We start from the raw sequence: 22,007 nt of genomic DNA on the forward strand, positions 1-22,007 counted from the left end.
TCTCAAACATCTTTGTTCATAATAACTTTTACCCTTTTTATTATCCAGAAATCAAACCTCCAAATGCTGTCTGAAATTAATCACTGTGGTTCTCCTCAGCTCCTCCTGGACCAGTCATAAACCCCAATGTGGCGGATACAACTCACAGCACAATCAGTCTCACTTGGACTGCACCAGCTAACAATGGTGGAAGCCCCATTATTGGATACTTGGTAGAATGCAAGAGAACCGACACCACAGACTGGATCCGCTGCAATGTTCCCAGAAACCTGCAGGACACCCACTACATCATTCAGAACCTAATTGACAAAGCAGAGTACCAGTGTCGCATCACTGCTGTCAATAAAGTGGGCTTTGGTGAGCCAGCTGAAGTCCCAGGCAAACATGTTGCGAAGGATATCATAGGTAAGTACAAAAATGACTTTAAGCAAGACGTACAGTAATGTGGTACATGCTGTAGCACATTTGGCTAATCAAATTTGTATAAAACCGGATAAACAAGTAAGCCTATAAAATCTCAACATTTTCTGTTGTAAACTGAATCTGATAATTTCAAATCGTGTGCTTAATGCTGTCTTTGAGAAATGCACGTTTTGTATCTTTATTCAGTTGCTCCAGAAGCAGAGCTAAGTGCCGAGCTGAAAGAAGTCCTTGAACTTAATGCTGGCACGACGATGAAGCTGTATGCTACAATCAAGGGTCGTCCCACTCCCAAAGTTACCTGGGCAAAGATGAACACCAACATTAAGGACCGTCAAGGCATTGTCATCAAGTCTAGCAACACTGATACCATGGTTATGGTGGAGAAGGTCAACAGATATGATGCTGGCAAATACATTCTCTCCCTGGACAGCTTGGCTGGCATGAAGATGTACACCATTGTTGTCAAAGTTTTTGGTTAGTACAGGAATGATTTTCATTGTGAACATCCATCCATATACACATATCCATTTCATTTCTGTAACACCATGAATATCATTTAAAATGTGGGGTCTTGTTTTAAAAGTGTTGTTCACCTTTCAGATACGCCAGGTCCACCGGTAAACCTGATGGTGAAGGAGACGTCCAAAGACAGTGCTCACATCCTCTGGGATGCTCCTCTGATTGATGGCGGTTTTGAAGTCACGCACTACATAGTGGAGAAACGTGACACTGAAAGAAAGGCCTGGTCCATCGTCTCGAACAACTGTGCCAAAACTTCATTTAAGGTTCCAGACCTGGATGCTGGACGGTCCTATTGCTTTAGAGTGTCGGCAGTCAACAAGCTCGGTGTTGGAGAAACTTGTGAAACAGCTGATGCAGTGAGAGCAACAGGTGTGTGAAACATTGAATGTTGTACTTTTTCTAGTCTTTTTTTTTAGAGATAATATTGACAGTGTTGCAATTGTATGCTTTCAGAGGAGCCTGGACCTGTCATGGACTTCAAAACTTTGCTGGTGACCAAGGACTCGTGCACCTTAAGTTGGAAGAAACCCCTAACTGACGGTGGTAGTCGCATTATCTGCTATGTGCTAGAGGTTCTCAATGGTGATGACAAATACAAGGAGCTTATGAGGTCCAAGAACATGCAGTATAGTGCCAAGGACCTTGTGGAGGGTAAAGAGTACACATATCGAGTCAAAGCTGTAAACGATTCAGGAGAAAGCTCTGCCAAGGAGCTGATCGTGATTGCTAAGGACCAAATTAGTAAGTGTCCACATTTATAAAACCTTCCTGCAAAGGAATTTTGAAAACTTCAAAAAAGGATAAAAAAATTCTTGTCTTTTTGTCTGAAGTTCTTCCAAGCTGCGACTTGAGAGAGTTGCCCAACATGTGCTACATTGCCAAAGAGGGCAGCACCGTCCGTCTAAAGATTCCAATAATTGGCAAACCTACTCCCAAGGTTACCTGGAAGAAGGGAGATGATGAAGATCTGACAGACACCGGCAGGGTCTGTGCCGAATCATCTGCAGTCAACACCACCCTCCTGATCAGGGACTGTCAGCGAACTGATGCTTCGAAGTACACCATCACCTTGAGAAATAGTGCTGGCACAAAAGAGTCCACAATCTTTATCAGGTAAAAGTCAAAATAAAATGTTATAGAGATTCCAGCCATAATAAAACATTGGCTTTGTAGAAATAAAGTTTAAAATGTCTCATCTTTGTTGTTTTAGGGTGGTCGGTAAACCTGGCATCCCTATTGGACCAATAAAATTCAAAGATGTTACTGCTGATGGTGCTACGTTAAAGTGGGGTGTCCCTAAGGATGATGGTGGCTCAGAGATTACTAACTACATCTTGGAAAAAAGGGACTCCATCACCAACATGTGGGTGACCATTTCGTCAACTGTGGAGACAAATACAATGAGGGTGACGGGTCTTCATGAGGGCACAGAATACATTTTCAGAGTCAGTGCAGAGAACAAGTACGGTGTTGGAGAGGGACTTAAGTCTGAGCCTATTGTTGCAAAACATCCATTTAGTAAGTGCTTTTTCTTAATATAAACATAGTTAAGAACTTTTGAATCTAACATTTTACTTATATGAACTGCATATCACTACTTTACTTTTTTTTTACAGACGTACCTGATGCACCTCCTCCACCTCAGATCATGAGTATGCGACATGATTCTGCATATCTCGCCTGGTCTGACCCCAGAAAGACTGGAGGATCTCCAATCACAGGTCCTGTCTGCTTAAAACTTGATCAGCATTTTTTTTTACAATTAAACTATTTTATTCCTATGTTTTTTTTATATAAATGTGAGATGATCTTACTAGATTTTCTTTCCCAATCTTTGATGCCATGTTTAGGCTACCATGTTGAGTTTAAGGAGAGGAACAGTATGTTGTGGAAAAGAGCCAGTCCAGCTGCCTTAAAGATGAAGGAACACAAAGTCACTGGACTAACTGAAGGTTTGGAGTACGAGTTTAGAGTAATGGCTATTAACTTGGCTGGAATCGGCAGGCCGAGTGCTCCAACGGATCCGCAGGTGGCCCTAGATCCCATCGGTAAGCTTACAAGAGGCAAAGTAACTCCAAAACTATAAATGCTCAGCATGTATATACCCAACCATGTATTGTTGTTTAACCCCTATATTAATAGATGCACCTGGTAAACCGGATGTAATCAGCATTACTAGAAGCAGTGTGACCCTCCAGTGGACTGAACCTCAATTCGATGGTGGTCACCGGTTGACAGGATACATTGTAGAGAAGCGGGATCTCCCTTCCAAGATCTGGGTGAAAGCAAACAACGTGAATGTTGTGGAACCAGCATTTACTGTTGCTGATCTCCAAGAAGGCTGCAAATATGAATTCAGGATTAGGGCAAAGAATGCTGCAGGTGCCCTCAGCCCACCTTCTGAGCAGACAGATACCATTATGTGTACAGACGAATATGGTGAGTTAAAAATTAACAGCCACTCCTAAGGACTTTTTTAAGTAAACATGACAACAAGCTTCAGATTAGGTCATGATTGAGTGAATATTTCTAATTTTCTCCAACAGCTTCTCCGACCATAATCATTGATGCTCAGGTAAAGGAAGGTCTGACCGTCAGGGCTGGTGATACAATTGTTGTCACTGCAACAAGCATTTTGGGGAAACCTGCACCAACCTCCTGCTGGTCAAAGGGAGGAAAATACTTCAAACCCTCTGACATTGTTCAAATAGAAACCACTCCAACATCATCCACTTTGTCTGTGAAATATGCTGGCAGAAAAGACTCTGGAGAATACGTCATCACAGCCACAAATCCATTTGGTGTAAAGGAGGAAACGGTCAAGGTCAAAGTTCTGGATGTCCCTAGTGCTCCTGGGCCCATAGAGTGCAGCGGAGTGTCCTCTGAAAAGGTGACTCTTACTTGGACAGCCCCTACCGAGGACGGAGGCTCTCCTATCAAATATTACACCCTGGAGAAGAGGGAAACTAGCCGTCTGCTCTGGACAGTCCTGGAAGAGAAGGTCCTTGACTGTCACTATGTGGCTCACAAACTCATTCAGGGCAATGAGTATTTCTTCAGAGTCTCTGCCGTGAACCAGTATGGTGCTAGTGAGCCATCTCCTTCTGAAGCTGTCAAGATGATTGACAGATTTGGTATGTATGGTTACATTATTTAATTAGTCTGTCCCCTTTTATGGGCTGTAATATTTGTTTGTGTGTATTATAAGGTTAATTTCAAAAAGAATGGTGCATTATTCTTTCAATTTTAGGTCCCCCTGGTCCACCATCTAAACCAGAAGTTGAGAAAGTTGATGGACATGCAGTAACCTTGACTTGGAGAAGACCAGCTGACGATGGAGGAAGTGACATTACTGGTTATAGTATTGAGAAAAAGGAAAAGAAAGCGATGCGTTGGGTTAGGGCATCCAAGAAATCCATTGCTGAGCTCAGCTTCGAAGTCACGGGTCTTACTGAGGATGTTGAATATGAGTTCCGTGTTCTTGCTGAGAACAAAGCTGGTTTTGGAGAGCCAAGTGAACCATCTATGCCTGTCAAAACAATAGTTGCAGCCTGTAAGTAAAGCCAATTGACAAATACCATTTTTTAATTATTATCTGTGCAAAGATACTTTGTTTTTGCAGAAATATTACAGTTACACACTTATAACCATTTTTTATATGTCTGTTAGATGTTCCAGGACCTCCCGTCAATCCAAGAGTTACAGATACAACTAAAACTACTGCTACACTGAACTGGGGGAAACCTCTGGATAATGGTGGACTTGAAGTCACTGGATATGTGATTGAGCACAGAAAGGAGGGAACAGAAGAATGGATTAAGGACACTCCTTCTTCTCTACTTAGAATCACAGAGTTTGTTGTTCCTGGCTTGGAAACTGGTGCCAAGTACCATTTCAGGATTAGTGCTGTAAATGCCAAAGGAGCTGGTGAACCTGCTGAAACTCAGGAATTGGTTGAGATTGTAGAACATGCTGCCGAGCCTGATTTAGAATTGGATATAGAGCTGAGGAGAACCCTTGTTGTCAGAGCTGGTTGCTCCATCCGTCTCTTTGTGCCAATCAAGGGTCGTCCGGCTCCCACAGTCACTTGGAGTAAAGAGGGTGGGCCAGTTACACGTGCAGTCATTGATAGCACTGAATCTTTCACTATGCTGCTTATCCCTGAGAGTTCAAGGATTGATGCTGGCAAATATGAGCTCACCCTTGAAAACTCAGCTGGAAAGAAAAGTGCTGATATTCATGTGAGAGTCTTGGATTCACCTGGACCTCCTCTTAACCTCAAACCAGTAAAGATTGACAAAGATAGTATTACACTTCAGTGGGATATTCCTCTAATTGATGGAGGAGCCAAAATCACAAATTACATAATTGAGAAAAGAGAATCAACACGTAAGGCTTTTGCTACTGTGATTACAAAGTGCCCAACAACTTCAGTCAGAATTGGTGACTTAGGTGAAGGCTGCGAATACTACTTCAGAGTGTCTGCTGAAAATGAGTATGGCATTGGAGAGGCGGTTGAAACTGCTGATCCCATTCGTGCATCCCAAGCACCCACTCCTCCAGAGAGCATTATTCCCACAGACATCACAAAGACCTCTGTAAGCCTAGCATGGACCAAACCCAGACATGATGGTGGAAGCAGAATTACAGGATATGTTCTAGAAGCCAAGAAGAAGGGAACAGACCAGTGGGCACATGTTACGACAGTGAAGACCATGGATTTCACAGTGAAGAATCTCAATGAGAATGAGGAGTATATTTTCCATGTCATGGCTGTCAACCACTCTGGTAGAAGTGCTCCGCGTGAGAGCAAACCCATTATTGTCAAAGATTCTACATCGCTTCCTGAGTTTGACTTGCGTGGTGTGTGTAGGAAGACTGTCATTGCTAAAGCAGGAGATGACATTAAGGTTGAAATTCCAGTTATGGGACGTCCGAGACCAACAATTTCTTGGCAGAAGGATGGAGCAGCCCTGAAAGTCACCCAGAGAATCAATATAGAAACGACTGCAGCTACTGTTATTATCAGCATAAGTCAATGCACTAGAGCTGACAGTGGTGTTTACTCCTTAACAGCGAAGAACATTGTTGGATCTGTGACAGAGAACATAATCATCAAGGTGCATGATGTACCCGGGCCACCAAAAGGACCTGTGAAGATTGTGGATATATCTCGCACCTATTGCACCTTTTCTTGGGAAGCTCCTGAGAATGATGGCGGTATTCCAATTAACAACTATGTGGTTGAAATTAGAGACACCACTTCCCAAACATGGACTGAACTCTCATCAACTGTTATTCGCACAGTGTTTAAAGCTATACGGTTAAACACTGGATCAGAGTACCAGTTTAGAGTAAAAGCTAAAAATAGATATGGTGTTGGACCCCCTATCACATCAGAGGCTGTGATGGCTGCCTATCCATTCAAAGTACCTGGGCCACCAGGAACTCCCAGTGTAGTTGCGTTCACTAAAGACTCAATAACAATTGGCTGGAACGAACCTGTCTCTGATGGTGGAAATGAAGTCATTGGCTATCATGTTGAAAGGAAGGAAAGAAGTGGCATTATATGGCACAGGATCAGCAACAGTCTTGTGAAAGGCAATATTTTCAAGTCATCAGGACTTGAAGATGGAGTTGCTTACGAATTCCGTGTCTTGGCTGAAAACATGGCTGGAATCGGTAAACCAAGTAAAGCCTCAGAGGCAATTCTGGCCTTGGACCCTGTGGATCCGCCAGGTCAGCCTATTCCCATTTTTGTTAACAACAGCGCCATAACTGTTCAGTGGACAAAGCCTGCCTATGATGGTGGCTTTAAGATCACTGGTTACACAGTAGAAAAGAGAGAACTGCCGGCTGGCCGTTGGATGAGAGCTAACTTTACCAACATCATTGAGACGGCCTTCACTGTCAGTGGACTGGCTCAGGACACCTCATACGAGTTCCGTGTCATAGCCAGAAACTCAGCCGGAGCAGTAAGCATGCCATCCGAACCATCTGACCCAATTACCTGCAAAGATAACATAATCGAGCCACGTATTATGGTTGATGCCATCTTTAAGGACATTGTTCTTCTAAAGGCAGGAGAGTCCTTTAAGCTTGAAGCTGATATTGCTGGCCAGCCAACCCCATCTATGGCTTGGACAAAGGACGGAAAGGAAGTTGAGAACACAATGAAGCTGGAGGTTAGGTTCACTGAACTAACAACTATTCTGACTAACAAGGACTCTGTTAGATCGGATGGAGGTGAATTTGTTTTGACTGCCACTAATGTCGGTGGATTTGCTAAACACATCTTTAATGTTAAAGTGCTTGACAGACCTGGACCACCGATTGGACCCCTGAAAGTGTCTGATGTAACTGCTGACAACTGTGTACTTACCTGGGCTCCACCAGCAGACGATGGTGGTGCCAAAATCGAAGGATATGTAGTCGAGAAACGTGAATCCAGTAGACTTGTTTGGACCAATGTGGTTTCAGGGCTGCAAGTTACACAGCACAAAGTAACTAAGCTTCTCAAAGGAAATGAATACATTTTTAGAGTAATGGCTGTGAACAAATATGGCCTTGGAGAATCTCTTGAATCAGAACCCACTATTGCAGACAACCCATATGTGAAACCTGACCCACCAGAAAATCCTGAGGTGACAGCTATTACTAAAGATTCAATGGTTGTCATGTGGCAAGCACCTAGGAGTGATGGTGGAACTCCAATTACCAACTACAGTATTGAAAGGAAAGACAGAGCTGGCCTCCGCTGGGTCAAATGTAATACAAGAAAAGTCAAAGACCTACAGTTCAAGGCAACAGGTCTTACTACAGGACATGAATATGAATTTAGAATATTTGCTGAGAATGCTGCTGGAGTGAGTGTACCAAGTGTGCCCAGTCTATTCTACAGAGCCACTGATGGGCTGTACAAGCCAGGGGCTCCATGCAACCCCAGAATCTTGGACACAACCAAATCCTCAATTACCATTGCCTGGAACAAACCTGTATACAATGGAGGCTCTGAAATCACTGGTTACATTGTTGAGACATGCATCCCAAGTGAAAAAGAGGAAGAGGAGGAATGGACCATTGTAACTCCCAAAGAAGGTCTCCTTGCAACATTGTTTACCCTCACTAATCTGAAAGAAAATCAGGAGTATAAGATTAATATTTCTGCCATTAATAGTGAAGGAGTTGGTGAGGCAGCACTTGTTCCTGGAAATCCTAAAGCTGAGGACAGACTCCTTCCTCCGGAGATAGACTTAGATGCTGAGCTCCGCAAAGTGGTCAGTCTGAGAGCTTGCTGCACACTCCGACTGTTTGTTCCAATTAGAGGCAGACCAGCTCCTCAGGCAAAGTGGTCTAAAGGTGATGGTGAGCCTTTAGAGAGGGCAACCATTGACAGTACATCATCATACACATCCCTTGTAATTGAAAATGTCAATAGATTTGACAGTGGAAAATATAACCTCACCATTGAAAACAGCTCTGGCTCCAAGACGGTTACAGTTCAAGTCAGGATTCTTGATACACCAAGTGCCCCACAAAATCTGAAAATTACTTCAGTCACAAACAAAGCTGTCACTTTAACATGGGATCCACCAGTGAATGATGGAGGAGTCAAAATTAAGAATTATATAGTAGAAAAACGGGAGTCCACAAGGAAAGCATATGCCACAGTTAATGCCAACTGCCATAGTACCGTCTTCACAGTTGACCAGCTTTTAGAAGGGTGTAACTATTACTTCAGAGTTTTAGCTGAAAATGAATATGGCATTGGCTTGCCCATTGAAACAACTGAATCAGTTAAAGTGTCTGAGAAGCCACAACCACCTGGTAAAATCACTCTGAAAGACGTCACCAAGAACAGCGTAACCCTATCATGGGAAAAGCCAGAACACGATGGTGGCAGCAGAGTAGGTTGTTATGTTGTTGAGATTCAGCCAAAGGGTGTGGATAAGTGGACCCAGGCTATGATTGTGAAAGAGACAGAAGCTACTATCAGTGGACTAAATGCAGGGGAGGAGTATATGTTCCGTGTAGCAGCAAAGAATGAGAAAGGAACCAGTGACCCTCGTCAAATTGGTGTCCCTGTCATAGTGAAAGATCTAATCATTGCACCAGTTGCTAAAATACTGTTCAATACATTCAGTGTTTTGGCAGGAGAAGACTTGACAGTGGAGATTCCATATGTGGCACGCCCTAAAGCAACTGCTACCTGGATAAAAGATGGTCAGCCTCTGAAAAGAACTACCAGAGTCAACTTTGGTGCAACAGACACATTGTTGAACCTCAACATTAAAGAGGCAGCTAAGGATGATGTTGGCCAGTATACTGTCACTCTTGGCAATATAGCAGGAGAGACAACGGTAAATATTGGTATTGTTGTTCTAGACAAGCCTGGCCAGCCCAGAGGGCCTGTCAAGGTGGAGGAGGTCACGTCTGATAGTATAACAATCTCCTGGAACCCACCAGATTATGATGGTGGATGCCCCATCAAAAACTACACTGTGGAAAAAAGAGACACATCCACAACTACCTGGATGGTTGTATCTCAAAACCTAGCAAGAACAAAAATTAAGGCAGGCAGGTTGAAGACTGGCTCTGAGTATCAGTTTAGGATTGCTGCTGAAAACAGATATGGAAAGGGACCAGCTCTCCAAACAGAATGTATTGTTGCTCAGTACCCATACAAGCTCCCAGGACCACCAGGAACACCAAACATTGCCGCCTGCTCTAAGGACAGCATGGTTGTAGCCTGGAATGAGCCTGTGAGTGATGGTGGAAGTGCTATCTTAGGCTATCATCTTGAACGCAAAGAGAGAAATAGCATCTTGTGGGTCAAACTAAACAAGTCTCTCATTACTGACCAAACTTTCAAGACCACAGGTCTGGAACCAGGAATGGAGTATGAATACCGTGTTTACGCTGAAAACATTGTAGGAATAGGAAAAGCAAGCAAAGTGTCTGAAGGCCATATTGCAAGAGATCCCTGTGATCCTCCTGGCACTCCAGAAGCAACAAAAATCACTAAAGACTCCATAACCATTGTTTGGACCAAGCCTGAATATGACGGTGGTGCAAAGGTGACGGGGTACATTGTTGAAAAGAAGGAGCTTCCTGAGGGTCGTTGGTCAAAGGCCAATTTTACCAATGTCATTGAGACAGAATATGTTGCAACTGGACTTATACAAGATAATCAATATGAGTTTCGGGTTATTGCTAGAAATGCTGCAGGTGTTTTCAGTTTACCCTCTTACAGCACAGGCCCTATAACCGCCAGGGATGAGATTGAACCACCACACATCAGCATTGACCCTGAATACACACAGACGCTTGTGGTTAATGCCGGGGACAACTTCAAAATTGATGCCGATGTGCATGGCAAACCATTGCCGTCCATTCACTGGCTGAAGGGAGAACAGGAACTCGGCAACACTATTCATAGAGAAATTAAGAACACACCCACTAAAGCTTATATATCAGTTAAGGAATCTAAACTGTCAGATGGAGGCCGATACACTCTTTTGCTGAAAAATCCTGGTGGAGAAAAGGCTGTCCAAATCAACGTTGTTGTCCTTGATAAGCCTGGGGAACCTCAAGGACCTCTTGTTGTTACAGGAATAGCCAAAGATCATTGTTCCCTTGCATGGAAACCACCACTTCAAGATGGTGGCAGCAAAATATCTCACTATATTGTTGAGAGAAGAGAGACAAGCCGACTTGTCTGGACTGTTGTTGATCCAAAAGTACAGAATATTTGTCTCAAAGTAAATAAGCTTCTGGAAGGAGATGAATATATCTTCAGAGTCTATGCTGTGAATCAGTTTGGAGTGGGCTCACCTCTGGAATCTGCTCCTGTTTTAATTAAAGATCCATACGTCCCACCTGGAACACCAAAGAATATTGAAGTTTCAGATGTTAAAAAGGATTCAATGGTGCTAAGCTGGGAGGCTCCTTCTGAAGATGGGGGCAGTCCTATTACTGGATACATAATTGAGAAGCATGACAAAGAAGGAGTGCGATGGACAAGATGTAACAGGCAAACAGTTACAGATCTGACATTTAAAGTAACTGGACTAATGGAAAGTCACATTTATGAATTCAGAGTTGCAGCTGAGAATGGTGTGGGCGTTGGTGAGCCAAGCACCCCAACAGTTTTCTACAAAGCTCTTGATCCAATCTTCCGACCGGGCCCACCACAAAACCCTAAGGTCACTGACACAACAAAATCATCAGTATTTCTGTCATGGGGGAAGCCTTTATGTGATGGAGGTTGTGAGATTCAGGCATATATTGTTGAGCGTTGTATTGCTGCTGAGCCAGTAGTACAATCTGAAGCCCCAGATGCACCTGAGTCTGCCACAGATGCACCTGCTGAGGAATGGGTAATATGTACACCCCCAACCGGTATAAAGACAACTAAATTTGAAGTTGGTGATCTGAAGGAAAACCAGGCATACAAGTTTAGAGTGTGTGCCATAAACAAGGTTGGAGTTGGTGAGCATGCTGATGTCTCTGGAGCTGTTGTTGTGCACGAGAGGACTGAGGAGCCAGACCTTGATATTGACCCAGAACTTAGGAAGATTGTGACCATTAAAGCTGGTGCTTCCCTTAGACTGTTTATCCCCATTAGAGGAAGACCTACTCCAGCCATCAATTGGGACAAAGATGAAGCAGCTCTCAAAGAGACTGCTCAGGTTGAAATAACCAGCAGTTACACCTCCCTTGTAATTGATAAGATGAGCAGAAATGACAGTGGAAAGTATACAGTGACTGCTCAGAACTCTAGTGGAACCAAATCTGCATTTGTTGTTGTCCGTGTCCTAGATACACCCAGTGCTCCTGTTGATCTTAAAGTAAAGGAAATTACAAATCAGTCAGTAACACTGGATTGGAAGCCACCTCTTTTAGATGGTGGATCCAAGATCAAGAACTACATCATTGAAAAGAGAGAAAGCACACGTAAAACCTATGCAGCTGCTGTAACAAATTGCCATGCTCTTTCATGTAAGATTGAGCCCCTACAAGAAGGATGTACTTACTATTTCCGAGTCCTTGCTGAAAATGCTTATGGTGTTGGCTTGCCTGCTGAAACAGTAGACCCTCTTAAGGTTTCAGAGGTGCCCCAGTCTCCAAAGACTTTGATTGTTACAGATCAGACAAAAACAAGCATCTCCCTGGCATGGGAGAGGCCGGAATATGATGGTGGGAGCAGAGTTCAGCAATACCTGCTAGAGATACAGTTGAAGGGCCAGGATAAATGGTCTGGTGTAAACACGTTTAAGACAATGGAGACTACAGTGTCCAATCTGAACCCAGGACAGGAATATCTGTTTAGAGTTACTGCAATCAATGACAAAGGAAAGAGTGACCCAAAAGTTCTTGCTGGTCCAGTGATGACCAAGGATCTGGTCTTTGAGCCAGATATTCGTCCTGCATTCAGCAGCTACAGTGTCCATGTTGGCAAAGACACGGACATTAATATTCCCATCTTTGGACGCCCTAAACCAACAATCACATGGACCAAGAATGGAGCCCCTTTGAAGTTTACCACCAGAGTCAATATTCACAATACAGTTACACATACAACACTAAGCATTAAGGAGGCAGCAAGTGATGATATTGGTATGTATACCATAACTGCCACCAACTCAGCAGGAAAGAAGGAAAGTGCAATTGAAGTAATTGTACTTGACAAACCTGGCCCTCCATCTGGTCCAGTGAGATTTGATGAAATCACTACACAGAGTGTCACAATTTCATGGGACCCACCAAAATATGTTGGTGGGTGCCAAATCTCAAACTACATAGTACAAAAAAGAGATACTACCTCAACAACATGGGAGAATGTGAGCAGCAACTGGGCTAGAACAACCATCAAAGTTACCAGACTAAAGACTGGAGCTGAATACCAGTTCAAGATAATTGCCCAGAACCGCTATGGAAAGAGTCAAGGTCTAGATTCATCAGCTGTAGCTGCTCAATATCCTTACAGAGAGCCAGGCCCACCAGGGACTCCCTTCATCGCATCTCTCTCCAGAGACCACCAAGTTGTTGAGTGGCATGAGCCTATAACAGATGGAGGAAGTCCTGTTCTTGGCTACCATCTTGAAAGAAAGGAGAGAAACAGCATTCTCTGGGTCAAGATCAATAAGACACTTATTCATGGAACTACATTCAAGAGTTATCCTTTGGAAGAGGGTATAGAATATGAATACAGAGTTTATGCTGAAAATATTGTTGGCATTGGCAGAAGCAGTAAGGTTTCAGAAGGTTGCTTTGCCCGTGACCCATGCGATCCCCCAGGCACACCAGAGGCCATCCATGTTACCAAGGATACCATTGTCATTCAGTGGACTAAACCAGAATATGATGGAGGCAGTAATATCACTGGCTACATGATAGAAAAACGTGATCTACCAGAAGGTCGGTGGGTGAGGGCAAATTTCACTAATGTGATTGAGACCCAATTTACTGCTACTGGTCTCACTGAAAATGCCCAGTATGACTTTAGAGTCTTTGCTAAAAATGCAGTTGGAACAGTCAGCAAGCCATCATACAACAGTGGACCTATCACAGCAAGTGACAAGGTGGAGGCCCCTAAATACTCAATTGACCCTGCCTTTACCAAGACTGTTATTATAAATGCTGGAGAGACATTCAGGTTGGATGCAGACGTCCGTGGTAAGCCACTGCCTTCAGTCCAGTGGTTCAAGGATGAAAAGCCAGTTGAGAATACAATCAGACTAGAAATCAAAAACACAGAAAATCATGCAATGATCATTGTCAAAGACTGTGTAAGAGTTGATGGTGGGACTTACACACTTCTGCTGACAAATGAGGCTGGCAGTGAAACTGTTCTATTTAAGGTCTTGGTCCTGGATAGGCCCAGTCCTTGTGAAGGGCCTCTCCATGTCACTGGAGTAGCTGAAGATAGATGCACACTGGCATGGCGGGCCCCATTACATGATGGAGGTAGTCCTGTAACACATTACATCATTGAGAGGAGAGAAACAAGTCGCCTAGCTTGGACTGTTGTTTCTAATACTTGCAACACCACATGCTACAAAGTTACTAAATTACTGGAGGGCAATGAGTATATATTCCGTGTAATGGCAGTAAACAGCCATGGTGTCAGTGAGGCACTGGAGTCAGGTGCAGTTACTATGAAGAATCCATTTGTTCCACCTGGTGCACCTCACATTGAAGATGTATTCAACATTTCCCATGATGGCATGACTCTCACTTGGTCTGCCCCTGAGACCGATGGTGGCACTGAGATTATCAGTTATATAATCGAGAAGAAGGACAGGGCTGGAATCAAGTGGACCAGATGTAACAGGCAAAAAGTCACTGATCTGTCATACAGAGTTACAGGTCTAACCACAGGCCATGAGTATGAGTTCAGAGTATCTGCTGAGAACACTGTTGGACCAGGAGAACCAAGCCTTGCTAGTTCATATTACAAGGCATCTGATCCCAAGTACAAACCCGGTCCTCCAGCATATGTGAATGTAATCGACTCAACAAAAAGCTCCATTACAGTTTCTTGGGGAAAGCCTCTATCCGATGGAGGTAGTACCATTCAAGGATATATCGTTGAAGTATGCAAGGCTGAAGAGGAAGAATGGACAATGGTTACTCCCCCTACTGGCCTGCGTGTTAACAAATATGAAATCCCCAAACTTACTGAGGGCCAGGAGTACAAAATTCAAGTGTGTGCTTTGAACAAAATGGGAGTTGGTGAGCCAGCTGTTCTTTCTGGAACAGCGAAGCCAGAAGAAAGGATGGATCCACCACAAATCCATCTGGACTCCGAGCTCAGGAAAGGCATCACAATAAAAGCTGGTGGATCTGTTAGGATCTTTGTTCCCTTCAAGGGCAGGCCAACACCAGAAATTAAATGGACAAAGGATGGCGGAGACCTTTCTGAAAAGGCCATAGTTGAAAAAGCTGTGAACTACACACAGCTCTCTATTGACAGTGCTGACAGACATGACTCAGGAAAATATTCTCTGAGCTTGACAAATAGCAGTGGCTCTGTTTCTGAGTTTGTTTCAGTAAAAGTCCTGGACACACCTGGGGCCCCACAGAAACTTGTGGTGAAAGACATCAGAAAGGATTCTGTTACTCTCGTATGGGATGCACCAGTAATTGATGGAGGTTCGAAAATCAAGAACTATGTCATTGATAAGCGTGAATCAACCAGGAAAGCATATGCAAATGTGTCTACAAAATGCACCAAGACTACTTTTAAAGTTGAGAATCTAATTGAAGGAGCTATGTACTACTTTAGAGTGATGGCTGAGAATGATTATGGAATTGGTCAGGCTGTAGAGACAAAAACTGCTTCAAAAGCCTCTGAAGTACCACTGCCTGTTGGAAAGGTTTTCCTCACCGATGTCACCAAAACCAGTGCCACACTGGCCTGGGAGAAACCTGAGCATGATGGTGGCAGCAGGATTGGTGGCTACCTGGTTGAGATGCAGCCCAAGGGTACAGATAAGTGGGGAGTTGCTGCAAGCCCAAAGATTTGTGAAGGAACTGTTAAAGGCCTAACAGCAGGAAAGGAATACTTATTCCGGATCATTGCATACAACGAGAAAGGAAAAAGTGAGCCAAAGGCACTTGCTGCACCAGTGATTGCAAGTGACATGACCATAGAACCAAGCATTAAGATGCAATTTAACACATACAGCGTGCTAGCTGGAAAAGATCTTAAATTGGAGTTCCCTGTACATGGCCGGCCCAAACCTAAAGTCAGCTGGGAAAGGGATGGTCAGGCTTTAAAGGTGACATCTAGAGTTAATGTTTTTAACACTCCATTAACTACTGGAATTAAGATTACCGAGGCATGCAAAGAGGACTTTGGTAAATATTCTATTACTGCAACAAACACTGTCAGCACCATCACAGAAGATGTGACTATTATTATCCTTGACAAGGCTGGCCCACCAAAAGGTCCGGTCAAAGTCTTAGAAGTGAGCAACACTTTTGTCCATCTCTCTTGGGAGCCCCCATTGTACACTGGTGGTTGTCAAGTTAAGAACTATATAGTGGAGAAGAGAGATACAACAACCAATACATGGCAGCCAGTTGTTACACAGCTAGCTAGAACAGCTTTTAAGGTAACAAAACTGAAGACTGGTGCAGAATATCAGTTTAGAATCATTGCTGAAAACAGATATGGAAAGAGTGCGCCTCTGGACTCCAAGGCCATTGTAGTGCAGTATCCGTACAAACCACCTGGACCTCCTGGGACACCATATGTTAAATATGCAACTAAGGAAATGATGATCATTGAATGGAATGAGCCAGTCAGTGATGGTGGAAGTGCGGTTATTGGCTATCATCTGGAAAGTAAAGAGAGAAGCAGCATCCTCTGGAACAAACTAAACAAGACCCGCATTACAGATACTCAGTTCAAGATCTGCAACCTTGAGGAGGGTATTGGTTATGAATTCAGAGTTTATGCTGAAAATATTGTTGGCATCGGCCGATGCAGTAAAGTATCTGAGTCCTTTGTTGCTCGCGATCCATGTGATCCTCCTGGTGCTCCAGAAGCTGTATCTATTACTAAAAATCAAATCAAAATTCAGTGGACCAAACCTCAGTATGATGGCGGCAGTAAAATAAATGGATACATTGTGGAAAGAAAAGATCTCTCCTCCCCCGATGATCGCTGGGTAAGATCCAACTTTACTAACATAATTGAGACTGAGTATACAAATACTGGTCTGACAGAGAACGAGCAGTATGAATTCAGAGTTATTGCAAGAAATGCTGCTGGAGTCTTCAGTGAGCCATCAGACAGTTCCGGACCCATCACTGTTATTGACGCAATTGAAGCACCAAGGGCCTCAATGGACCCCAAATACAAGGATGTAATTGTTGTTGCTGCTGGAGAAAGTTTGCTTTTTGATGCAGACATTTATGGAACTCCACAACCTGAGGTTGTCTGGCTTAAAGAGGGAAAAGAAATGGATAAAGCCTTACGTATTGAAGTTAAAACAACTCAGAAGCGTGCAGCTATGACCATAAAGGATGTCACCAAACTAGATACTGGCCACTACGACCTTGTTCTCAAAAATCTTGGTGGTACAAAAACCTTCCCCATCACTGTTAAAGTCCTTGACAAACCAGGTCCACCCACTGGACCCATTAAAGTGACAGGAGTCATGGCCGACAGATGCATCCTTTCATGGTCTGAACCAGCTCTGGATGGCGGAGCTACTATCAGTCACTATGTTTTGGAGAAGAGAGAGACTAGCAGGTTGTCCTGGACTGTAGCTGCAGCAGATGTAAAAAGCCTTTACCACAAAGTAACCAATTTGCTTCCAGGAAATGAATACATTTTCAGAGTCAGAGCAGTAAACAAATATGGGGCTGGTGATTGTCTTCAGAGTGAACCCATTATTGCACGCAATCCCTACAAGCCTCCAAGTGCTCCTGGAACTCCTGAAGCAAGTCAAATCACGCGAGACTCTATGATTCTGTCATGGACAGCTCCAGAAAACACAGGTGGAGTTGATATTCAAGGTTACCACCTTGAAAAACGTGACAAAGATAGTGTGAGGTGGACAAAATGCAACCGGCAAAGGTTGACAGACACGCACTTCAAGGTCACAGGTCTTATATTAGACCATTTCTATGAGTTCCGTGTTGCAGCTGAGAATGAGACTGGAATTGGAGACCTCAGTGAGTTGTCTCTTTTCTACAGAGCATGTGATGCCACAACACCACCTGGACCTCCACGCCACCCTAAGGTGACAGACTACACAAAGTGTTCTGTGTCTCTGTCCTGGGGTAAACCTGACTTTGATGGTGGAGCCTACATCAAGGGATACATTGTGGAAATGAGGGAGTATACACCACATCCTGAGTTAGCTGAAGAAGCAGAGGTAGCACCAACAGTAGAAGCACCCGTTGAAAAAGAATGGACCATCTGTACTCCACCTACAGGTATTCAGGTTACTAAACTTACCATCACAGACCTGAAGGAGGGCGGAGAGTACCAGTTCCGTGTCTGTGCCATTAACTCAGAAGGAGTTGGGGAGGCAGCTAATGTCCATGGCACCGTAGTGACTTCAGACAGGGCAGATGCACCTGAGATGGAGTTGGATGCAGACCTCAGAAAGGTGGTGTCTGTCCGAGCTGGAGGAACCTTGCGATTGTTTGTCACTATTCGAGGGAGACCTGAACCTTCTGTGAAATGGGAGAAGCTTGAGAGTACTCTAACAGAGCGTGCCTCTATTGACACCACTACTTCATACACCATGCTTGTCATTGACAATGTCAATCGCTTTGACAGTGGAAAATATTCATTAACACTGGAGAACAGCAGTGGTACAAAATCTGCAGTTATTTCAGTAAGAATTTTGGACACACCAAGTGCACCACAAAACTTTGCTGTCAAGGAGCTTAAGAAGGATTCAGTAACTCTTGCCTGGGATACACCAGTGAATGATGGTGGTGCAAAAATTACAAACTATATTGTTGAAAAGAGAGAGTCTGTGAGGAAGGCCTACACCACTGTCACTAGCAACTGCACTGCTAACTCATTTAAAATTGAAGAACTCCCTGAGGGTGGAATATTCTATTTCAGAGTCTGTGCTGTCAACGCATACGGTCAAGGACAGGCAGTGGAAACCAAAGAAATCAAAGTATCTGAAGTGCCTCAACCACCAAACAAGGTAACGCTTGTGGATGTAACAAAGACTAGCGCATCACTGGCTTGGGAGAAACCTGTTCATGATGGTGGAAGCAAAGTAATGTGCTACAATGTGGAATTCAAACCCAAGAGTGGTGACAAGTGGGGCACAGCCTGCACAGTTAAAGTACCCGAAGCAACTGTTCCTAATCTGAATCCCAATGAAGCATATCTGTTCAGAGTTGTTGCAATCAATGAAAAGGGAAAGAGTGAACCAAAAGATCTGGGATTACCTGTGGTTGCAAAAGATGTTGCAATAGAACCCTCTGTAAATTTACTGTTTACCACGTACAGCGTCAAGGCTGGGGATGATCTCACTATAGAAGTGCCCGTAAGAGGCAGGCCAAAGCCTGTTGTATCGTGGAAGAAGGATGGCCTTCCTTTGAAGCAAACATCATCAATAACTATCATAAATGCAGCAACCTCATCTAAAATTATTTTTAAAGGAGCTAGCAGAGAGCATGTTGGCAAGTATGAAATCACTTTGGCCAACACAGCAGGAACTGTAACAGCTAGTATTGGAGTTGTTGTCCTAGACAAACCAGGTCCACCTAAAGGTGTTAAGGTGGATGATGTGACTTCGGACAGCATTACACTGTCCTGGTCCCCACCAGATTATGACGGTGGCTGCTCCATCAGCAACTATATAGTGGAGAAGAGAGATACAAACACCCAAGAGTGGCATATAGTAGCAAGTAATGTGGCCAGAACAGCAATAAAAGCTGGCCGCCTTACACATGGAGCGGAGTACCAATTCCGCATTTATGCTGTCAACCGTTATGGCAAGAGTAGTGCCCTTGATTCTCCGGGAATTACTGCTCAATATAACTTCAGACAACCTGGACCTCCATCAACACCTATTGTGAAACTGGCAACTAAGTCATACATGTTGGTGACCTGGAATGAGCCGGTCACTGATGGCGGAAGTGCTGTTCTAGGCTATCATTTGGAGAGGAAGGAGCGTTCTAGCATTCTTTGGAATAAGATGAACAGAGGAATGATCAAAGATACCGAATACAAAGTCACTGGTATTGAAGAGGGTATGCTCTATGAATACCGTGTTTATGCTGAAAATATTGCTGGTATTGGTAAATGCAGCAAGGCCTGTGAAGCTGTTGCAGCAAGAGATCCATGTGATCCTCCAGGGACACCTGTGGTTACAACTATCACAAGAACATCAGTTTCATTATCATGGGATAAACCTGAATATGATGGTGGATCCAAGGTTTCTGGCTACATCATTGAGCGGAGAGACCTACCTGAAGGTAGATGGACAAGATGTAACTTCACCAATGTGCCAGAGACCCACTATGAGGCTACTGGCCTTACAGAGAACAGCCAGTATGATTTCCGTGTCATTGCAAAGAACGCAGTTGGACAGTTCAGTATTCCTTCATACAACACAGGCCCTATTACTGTCAAGGATGATGTAGATCCACCACGCATCATGATGGATGTCAAGTTTAGAGAGACTGTGTTTGTGAAGGCTGGAGAAACTCTGAAGATTAACGCTGATGTTGCTGGACGTCCTGCCCCTGTCATCTGCTGGACAAAGGATGGCAAAGAGATTGAGCTGAGAGCCAGGATTCAGATTGTTTCGACAGATACAAGCACTTCTGTTGTTGTAAAGGACTGTATCAGAAGGGATTCTGGACAGTATGTACTAACTCTACAGAACATTGGTGGAACAGTCACCATGCCAATTAACTGTGTCATAATCGACAAACCAGGTGCCCCTGCAGGCCCTCTTCAGATCACTGGTCTCACAGCTGAGGCGTGCACTTTGTCATGGGGTCCTTCTCAGGAGACTGGTGGGGCTCAGATCACACATTATGTTGTTGAGAAGCGTGAGACCAGTCGTTTGGCGTGGACATTAGTTAAGGGTGATGTCACAAAAACCTACTTTAAAGTCACTGGTCTGCTTAAGGACAATGAATATATCTTCAGGGTTCTAGCCGTTAACAAGCATGGTGTTGGCGAAGCTCTGGAGAGTGAGCCTATAAAAATCACTGATCCATACACAATTCCAACTGCTCCAGCTGGTGTTGATGTGACTTCCATAACTGGAGATTCAATGACCCTTACCTGGTGTAAGCCAGCCAGTGATGGAGGAAGCCCCATCGCTGGATATGTAATTGAGCGTCGGGAGAAGACAGGCATGCGCTGGATCCGTGTGAACAGAGATTTAGTTAAGGATGTCACCATGGTGGTGACAAAACTTCGCAAGGGTTGTGAATATGACTTTAGAGTCTATGCTGAGAATGCAGCTGGCCTGAGCCCTGCCAGTGAACCATCTGCAACATTCAGAGCACTAGATCCCCTGGTTGTTCCTTCTCGTCCAAGCAAACCAAAGATTATAAGTTCGACAAAAGACACAGTGTCTATCTTTTGGAGACCACCAACAGATGATGGCGGAACTCCCATCTTAGGATATAGTGTAGAATACAGAGAATATATTCCCAAACCAGAGCCAGAGGTTGAGGATGAAGAGGAATATGAGGAGGAAGAAGAGGAACCCGAGTCACCCGAAGAACTAGCCAGATGGGTCGAGGCAATACCTCTTACCAAAAGCTTGGAGTTCACAGTCCCTGGTTTAAAGACAGATGTAGAGTACGAATTTTGTGTAAAGGCAATAAATAAAGTTGGCAGCAGTGTTCGGAGCCCATATTCAGATCCGGCAGCAGCAGCAGACAGAACAGCAGAACCATCATTTGATGCTGATCTTGAGATGCGTAAGGTTCTTGTTGTAAAGCACGGTACATCGTTCACCCTTAGAGTGCCGTTTAAGGGAAAACCAACACCATCAGTTGAATGGAGCAGAGAAGGTGTAGATCTAAAAGTAAGAGGAACCATTGAATCAACAGAATCCAGCACCTCACTGACTATTGAGAAGTCAACTAGGAATGACTCTGGAGAGTACTGTGTCACCATTGAATCACCACTTGGTAAAGCAACTCTGCCCATGTTAGTGAAAGTGCTCGACTCCCCTGGACCCCCTCTCAACGTAAAAGTTTCATCTGTGACCAGGGATTCTGTAACTCTGGTATGGGAGGCTCCAGAAAATGATGGTGGAGATGCAGTGAAAGCCTATCATGTTGAGAAACGTGAGGCAAGTAAGAAGGCCTGGGTGTCTGTGAGCAGCAACTGTCATGAATTGACCTACAAGGTGGAAGACTTGCAGGAGGGAGCCGTCTATTACTTCAGAGTTATAGCAGAAAATGAACATGGAGTGGGTTTACCTCAAGAGGCCAAGGGAGGAACAAAGATAACAGGTAAACTAGGACAAAATGATAAGTGATAGCTGTACAACTTTTTATACAGATCAAAACAATTAAAATAAATGTATTGCTGTGTATTT

The 22,007-nt window shown here is 44.0% G+C and overlaps 1 protein-coding gene across 4 annotated transcripts in view; it reads left to right on the plus strand.

Annotated features, from left to right (window-relative positions):
- Positions 1-22,007, plus strand: part of ttn.1 (titin, tandem duplicate 1) — a 169,888-nt gene that overhangs the window by 119,421 nt on the left and 28,460 nt on the right. For all 4 annotated transcript variants that reach the window (XM_036139670.1, XM_036139671.1, XM_036139672.1 and 1 more), the window contains 12 exons: positions 100-405; positions 610-897; positions 1,024-1,314; positions 1,399-1,686; positions 1,776-2,058; positions 2,156-2,463; positions 2,562-2,666; positions 2,796-2,993; positions 3,088-3,384; positions 3,492-4,079; positions 4,196-4,498; positions 4,615-21,921. In XM_036139670.1, coding sequence (XP_035995563.1) covers positions 100-405; positions 610-897; positions 1,024-1,314; positions 1,399-1,686; positions 1,776-2,058; positions 2,156-2,463; positions 2,562-2,666; positions 2,796-2,993; positions 3,088-3,384; positions 3,492-4,079; positions 4,196-4,498; positions 4,615-21,921 — 20,562 coding nt within the window. The remainder of the gene's footprint in view (positions 1-99; positions 406-609; positions 898-1,023; positions 1,315-1,398; positions 1,687-1,775; positions 2,059-2,155; positions 2,464-2,561; positions 2,667-2,795; positions 2,994-3,087; positions 3,385-3,491; positions 4,080-4,195; positions 4,499-4,614; positions 21,922-22,007) is intronic.

This window comes from Fundulus heteroclitus, chromosome 7 (assembly GCF_011125445.2).
Source record: "Fundulus heteroclitus isolate FHET01 chromosome 7, MU-UCD_Fhet_4.1, whole genome shotgun sequence".
NCBI classification, from domain to species: domain Eukaryota; kingdom Metazoa; phylum Chordata; class Actinopteri; order Cyprinodontiformes; family Fundulidae; genus Fundulus; species Fundulus heteroclitus.